This window comes from Eurypyga helias, unplaced genomic scaffold, assembly GCF_000690775.1.
Source record: "Eurypyga helias isolate BGI_N326 unplaced genomic scaffold, ASM69077v1 scaffold8246, whole genome shotgun sequence".
Taxonomy (NCBI): domain Eukaryota; kingdom Metazoa; phylum Chordata; class Aves; order Eurypygiformes; family Eurypygidae; genus Eurypyga; species Eurypyga helias.
Window position 1 is genome coordinate 1 of NW_010258502.1, and position 7725 is coordinate 7725.

Below are 7725 nucleotides of genomic sequence, written 5' to 3' on the forward strand. Positions count from 1 at the left end.
TATTTATTTTTCCTCTGATTCTCCCGGTCTGCTGGAGGAGGGGAGGGGGATTTGAGAGTGTAGCTTTGTGGTATTTTGCTGGCCAGAGTTAAACCATGGCAGCCACCAACTACAAAGTCCAGTATTTAGGCAGCAGTTTGAAAACCTGAGGTGCTTCTGTAAAATCCCTCTTTCTCCAAGACAATGGAACCAATATTATTTCTAAGTAAAGGACAGGTGGTACATACAGCAAGATTTAAACTTGGTATTATTTTTCTTCTTAGGAGAAGCTTTCCAGCAAATTAAAGTCTATTCTAGTACTGCTGCGGTAAGTGTAGTTGAGGAAAAAATACTATATAGAGAGTGGGTGCTTGTGTGTACACACACATACACACTTCCATGTATGTAAGTATAGGCATATACAGAACTACATTACTTGATGTACTGTACTTAAATCAGTCACTAAAACAGATGTATTTACAATGCACATATATTTATAGATATCAAACCAGATACAAATACGATATACGCATATGTATTTTAAAAAAATATTTCTAAAACCAAAACCACAAACAAGAAACAAAACAACATTTTTCCAAACTTCTTTTGAGAAACTGCCTGTTTTACTGAATCAAGTTGTTCATAAACATCCAACAGGATGACATCAGCCCATCTGACTTAAAAACCTGTCAGGTTTCCAAAACTACGCGTTAAGGTTGCCCATTATTTTTCTCTAAGATGTGTTATAGCAGCTGACGAGTCAGACAAACAGCTTTCAGCAGACTCTAATTTTGAATGTTTTCAGACAGGCTAAAAACAGCAGCTATAGTTAATTCACAAGATTTTCATGCTATATTAGAACAGGCTTTCTGAAAGAACTTTTAAAACCAGCACAGCTCACTCAGTCAAAGGTGATTATGTTAAAAGTAGTAACTTGTTTAGTTAGCACATCACCTGCAGTTAGTAGCCATGCCAGATGCCACTAAATTCAACATACCTGGTTGTGTTCAACAACTCTTTGTTTGAGTGCTAGTGGAGTCTTCGTTCTCGATTTCAATGGTTCTCTCTTCTCAAGCCTCAGATCAGTTTTCGGATCTGTAACTGGTTTTAATATAACTAGTTTCAATAACACTACTGGTTCTTGTACTAGTTTAAACCAATTGTATTTTAGTAACGATTCATTATACGAGGCAGAATAACTTCGTTATGAGTTAGTATTTCTTTAAAAAGTTGTGAGACACAGGTAAGTTTTTCCATTGAATGTAGAAGGAAAGACTTCTGAAGGATAAAAGTTATTTTAAAACACTGACCCAAGTATTTGTTTTGCCATAAAAATCCTGCATTTCAGATAAGCTTTGACCAATCCAGCAGTTCCACTTAGAAACTGGTATTAAGCTGCAATTACTTAAACCAAAAGTACCATTATACTATTAATAGTAAGGGGATTGAAGCTTTTCAACATTGTTTAGGCTGTTAGTTTAGTTTCCTATAAGTCCTATCAGTCCTTTTAGATAAAACTTCTTTTTGATGCAGAAGGGTGAGCAGTAAGAGCACATATTACTTCCACCTCCTTTCTAAAGTTCTAATAGCATTACACCAATATATTTAGAATTTATCAATTAAGATCCCCTAGGTTTTTAAGCATTAATGCATAGAAACTTTTCTTTTTGAGAGGAAGGTAGTGTGTTCAGTTTTGGTTTCTTACTCCCTGGTGTTTGAATAGTTTGGAACTTAGATGAAGCATATGTAAGTATAAGGAGACAGCTGTTAGTTGTGACAGGGGTCTTAACTGTCCTAAAAATAAATAAATAAATATCTAACATCCCTTCCCTCCCTGAAAGGGCAACAAATTACAATCCAAAAACAAGCCAAAATAATAAACACTGGAACACTTAAAACAATTCTCCTACCTATCAGATTTACAGGCTCCAATCTGGGGAAAATGGACAAAAGGGAGTAGTTTAGCAGCAAAAAGTTTCCTTTCGCAGAGCGAGCACTTGGATAACTGCTAGTTCTGCATGATCAAGTATGTGACATGGTCTACAGCAGTATCTTAAAGCCTTACCTAAAAGCAGTATCTTGCCCTCTTAAGATACTTCTTTTACTGCAAGTATTGCTGATTTATAAATTTGAATAGTTCACGCACAAGTTCCACTTGTCTTACCTTCTTCGCTATCACTGTACTGGTCAGAATCGTTATTTCCGTTCTCTCTGGTGTTCTCGGAAGTTGAAGAAACCACTGGGAAGGGCACAGGTGCCTTCAGCTCTGGACCTTGCTCCATCAATTTCAGCAGTTTTTTCTCATAAAGCTTCCTAGTAGTAGCTATAACAAGGAAGGATATATGCTAAAGATACAGTCTTCATCTTTCCTGACCTGATTGCTAGAACATGGCTGTTATATGTAATCCTTGGGAATCTCTGAACTTGTGGAGTTTATTTTTAATTGGTCTACAGGACAGAGAGCATATGCCTCTAGGTATGCAACTCTACCTCCAAGGCTTCTAACTTTTTATCTTAAAAATTCTCTAAAACAAAAAACGTAGACCTGTTAGTACACTGAAAGTTACAGGCATTTATCTATAGAAAGGGAACTTGCCTGCTTCTTCAATGTTTTGTCTCTCATGCTCCAGTACACAAGTTAGTAGGCCCTCACAATAAAATAGTGAGATTGATATTGCAAGTGCAACGCTTTCCATGCATATTCCACTACTATCTTCTTAATACCTTTATCCTGGAATTAAAATCCCTTCCCCCTTATTTTAACCTTTGCCCCATTGGCAAATTCAGACCAATAAGCATCAGAGATGGTGTAAGTAAGCAGCTACAACAAAACTTCCCGTTGGCTGCACCTAGCCATCAGGTTGGTTTACCTGATCTAAAAGGATAGCTGTTTAAAACTGAAAGGTATCAAGTGTAGCACATCCACATCGGGACTGTGCTGCCAAAAATCTGTAGAGGTGACTGGTGCCCAAGCTGTTAGCTGCAGATAAGTGTAACCTTAGAAAATTTCAGATAAAAGGTTGACACCCATAAGTGGCAGCCTCTCACAAGAACCAGAGCCCATATGCTGTAAGAACTAAGGCTGTCACTTAGGCCCAATTTGAACATATTCCCAGTGGACTGCATAGTTACTTGAATTTTTCTTGAACAACTTGAGGGCTATCCAAGAACAGGTTGAATGGGGAGGCATACAGAAACAGCTAACAAAAATTATTATTCATAAGACTTTGAATACACACAGGACTCGATGCTGACAATTCCATCCACCCAGGATTTCAAGGACATTCCACAGAAGGATCAGCACACTACAACTACCTATTTTTGAAGAGTTGTGAGATCTAAGTCCCTTGCCATTAGGCTAGTGCACAATCTGAAAAGCAAGGAGCTTTGATCCTATATCACAGATGAGTGTCTAAGGCAGGAGATTAAGCTGGGGCCAGGACTTCTCCTGACATAGGTTAGCATGCAGGATAGAATGCTAGGTTCAAGGGGACAGGAGTGGGGAAACACATACAAAAAAACACCCAAAAAACCACACACAAAAAACAGCAAAGGAAAACATTACCACACAACACAGTAAGTAGGAAATACTCTAGGGAAGGAGAAGATCCATGTTGTCATTCTGTTCTTAATACTATTAGGTTATTATGTAAGATGTATTTTCTATTTAAGCAGGTCCCAGATCCCAACATCTGTATCAGAAGACCTAATTACCCCAGCACTGAACTGTAACTAATAGTTACACAGCTTCAGAACAGAAGTTGGAACATCTCCAGCTGGCCTAGAACACAAGAGGAATAAACTGTGGACTTGCCTACACTACAACACTTCAAGTCTTCTCAGAGTAGAGATATTTTCATTGAACTATTAAGTGGGAAGTAGGATTGCAACAGTAATGGTACTAAACTCAGTATGCAACTGTATCAGAGAAGCTTAGAGAACTCAGAACTGAGGCTGAGTGAGAAATATGTTGAATGGACAAACAATTGCTAGTTCAGCTGACTTACCTACAATCGGGCCAGGACTTAGTCCGTACTTCACAAGTTGCTCTTGAAGATCTTCATTACTCATCTCTGTTATATCTAGGTCATCCTTCTCCTCTGGCCTAGGTTTGTCAGTTTTCTTCGTGGCTTTCTGTGAGTGTGCAAGGGAGAAGCAAGAGACAGTGTTTCCAGTTAATACAGAACACATCTTTTTCTTCTACGGAAACAGGAAGACATGAGCATCCTAAACATACAAAATCAGAAAAAGTAATTATATTCTCCACCACCACCAAAGCCTATGTGAAACACTTCATTTACACCCACTAAACAAACATGCGTGAGTTTCCTACTTACATAAGGAAATACCCATTACAAGCCTCTTCTATCCAAACTTACTCATTGTTATCATAATGTGTTTTAATTTGAAGTTCAAGTATACAACAGGAGAGGACTTCCTTTCTATGACTGAGAAAGTAAGCTTCTAGCTGTTTCACCATCACTACACTAAGCTATAAATATGTATGTTCCACTGGAATTTCTTCACATTGTTCTTCTACCCATTAGGTCAACACCTCTTCCTCTAATGACATGCAACAAGTTCTTCAGTAGCCACACTCTCTCAAGTTCCCAAAATCCCCATTCCCACTTATCCAGGTGTTCTCTTTAAGATGATGTTACAAAGAGTGCAGGAAAGGCAAAGCCAGAAACATCCTCAAATTTTCAAAATCCTGCCTGTCTTAGGCCTATGCTACTGTAGCTCTAAGAAATCATAAACCCAACTCTGGCAACACTGTTTGAACAGTTGGCAACACACCACCAACACATACAGATGGTTATCAAAATAATCTGCCAAGACGCTATTCCTAAATCAGCAGTTTCCACTGTATCCAAACAGAGTGATCATAACATTTGTTCAACTTGGGAAGCCTTTGTAACCACAGTAGACATTTCAAGCTCCAAGATCTGAGGGAAAGTAAGGAGGTTAAGACAGAAAAAAAATATGCTTAGTATCTGCTTGCTTTCAACTAAGTAAGATCTTGATACAGCTTCATACAGTCATATTTGCATCTCAAAGTTGTAGGACATAAACAGGTACAACTTCTACACTTAACATTCTCAACTTGGTTGCCCAGAAGGCCTCTCTGGGTTTTCTGGTAAATACCAAGGACTAAAATTCCAAATACAAATATGTTATAACACTCAGTCACAATTAACAGATTTTTTATTCCTTGTTAAGTAAGATAGTATTAAAAGTCTGTAAGGTGACTGACAGGAGAAAACAGTATCTAGCTAGCCATTAATGCCAGTTCAATACTGGTCTGCATGAAAGTCTAGTCTTGCCTCAAATGTTATTTAAATCTTAACAGGGACTGTGTGAGAGTTTTCCAAATATAACGGATTCCCAAATCAAATTAGATTGTAAAAATCCAAGCGTGATGAACCTAAATCATCTGCTAAAAAGCAAAAGAATTTCCCAGAGCTGATGCTATTTTTTTAATTCTAAGAAATAGACTCCAAGCAGTCTGAAGAAAGACTAGGGTCATTCAAGTGGCAGATTTGACTAATGACAGGTTTACCAACCTACAGCTATAGGAGACTTGTATTTACTTTTGAATGTGTTGAACACTACTTCAAGTTAATTATCATATTAACAAGAATTTCTTATTCAGTATTTTTCTGGACTACTGAACTGTCCAAACAGTGGAAAATAGTTCCAAAACAAACCCTGGGTTTTCTTGTTGGGATTGGTTTAGCCTATTGACAGCTCTGGTGTTTTCACACATTACCAAGCAGACTAAGATGCTACTTCCATATTTCAGAAGAAAAATAACTATGGTTCAGGAAATCAACATCCTAATGGCACTTTAAAGAAACTGGAAACATAATTTAATATATTTTTACCTTTGTTAGTCTATTCTGTGGCCTCTAAGTGATACAATATACACCAGAAGAAGGACTCTGAATTCTACTACATGTTTTACAGAAATCTACTGCAACTAACAAGGAATACATTCCTCTCATGCAAGTGAGCTCACACATCTCATAGTATCTTTGGTGGGTTTTTTTTCTCCCAAGTACCATTTCACTTTCTCCTGCGGGTTTACCACACATTAAGACCATGAGAATAGTCAGTTTCAGCAGAGAAAGAGAGGAATGAAAAGTTGAATGTAATCTGCATTCTCCAGTAATATGGAGAGACGCATTGATTACCTCGTGTTTTGCAAGGTCTTCAATTTTTACTTTTGAGTACCTATTTTCCTTAAAGCAGAAGTAAATTACTTCCCTTGTACAAGTACAAAGCTGCCATTTAACCACTCACTGGACCATAAGATCAGACTCCAGAAGCATGAGGCAGGCTAGAAGAGTTTCTCTTATACCTTGGCTGTGTTACGATAGCGTTAACCTCAGCAACAATATCAGCTTTAATTAGCACCACTATTACAAAGCACCACTACACTTCCTGTCCATTATCACAACTTATCCCTGGGACTCACCTGTGAGATACATGAAAAGAGCTAGCTTTAACATGTATCATTGCAAATTAAAACTAAACAAGAAAACCTACACCCACATTTTCCCAATCTGGTGACTATTGGTAAAATCAAAGTCATCTTACTGAGGTGCAGAGGTGAACTGCTTCAAATGAAATTGTGGTGAACACCAGGATTTGCTGAAGTAAGGTGGTGCAGCTCTCCATTTTGCATGTAATGTAAATATTACTGCAACACTATAGCCAGACTAATAAATCCTTATCTGAAGATCTTCTAATTCCATACAGAGCTAGTAGCATTAAAAAAAAATTCTGGTCATTGCCATTTTCTAGAAAACAGAAGATGGAAGAGGATACGCATATTTCACTTGAGATTTGTTCACACAAGAGATGCCAAAGTATCTGTCAGACACAGTTTCAGATTAACTAGGAACCAACCCTTCAAACAAGTACTGAATTGTAAGCATGGGGCTCCTACACAACACTCAGTTCTAGCGTCACCAGAAAACAAGAGCATAAGAGAAGTTAATCTCAGAGTATCATCTCTCCATAGCAAAAGGCTTTGACCTTCTTTCACTAATGAGAGGAGCAGAAAATCAAGTTATAGGAATTCAGACCTGGAAGCTACCTCCTACCTTACCTTTGGCATCCCTGCTCCAGCCACAGACCTGTTTATCAGGCAAACTTTACAGCTACCTTTACTACTTCTAGCACTAGTCCACCAGACACAAGCGTAAGTAACATCTTGAAGAAGCCACTAATTAACAGACAACTACTGGACATCACTAAAAGAAGCATTCAAGTTAAAAGGCACCTACATTAGGATATTCAAGGACTTAATCCCAAACAGGTGTAACTTCACCACTACAAGCAGAAAAGCTCAGGGCTCCTTTACTATTTCTTTGAGGGAGATTAAGACAGGCAAAGAAAGCCCAAATCACGCCAACAGAATGCTCTTTAATTCTCCAGTTTGTACAGTGTCGTCTCTGGTAACAAATAATGTTATTATTCTTAGGGAAGAGAAGATAAGGAACTGCACATGCCAAGTCTCAATAATAGACTTGTACTGTGAAATACAGAAGTTTGTTCCGCTCGCACTTTTTATTCTATCATACACAAACATTTCCTGAAGTAGACTTTTATTTTAAACCAAGTCCTACTGAACTTTTTAGCCTCAAATGCCTTGAGACAATTATTTACCAAAAGCTAGAAGACAGACAAAATAAACAACAGAAAGGAAATTATGCAGCAGTAATTCAAAGGAACTGATGC

General features: G+C 37.9%; 1 protein-coding gene across 1 annotated transcript; it reads right to left on the reverse strand.

The window, feature by feature from the left end:
- Positions 1–976: 976 nt before the first annotated feature.
- LOC104511653 (lamina-associated polypeptide 2, isoform beta-like) lies at positions 977–4113 on the reverse strand (the record flags this gene model as incomplete). The annotated part of the gene is made up of 3 exons (XM_010154356.1): positions 977–1074; positions 2144–2302; positions 3987–4113. Coding segments are annotated over 3 exons (384 nt in total), but the record flags the coding sequence as incomplete, so codon positions are not given.
- Between the last annotated feature and the right edge of the window lie 3612 nt (positions 4114–7725).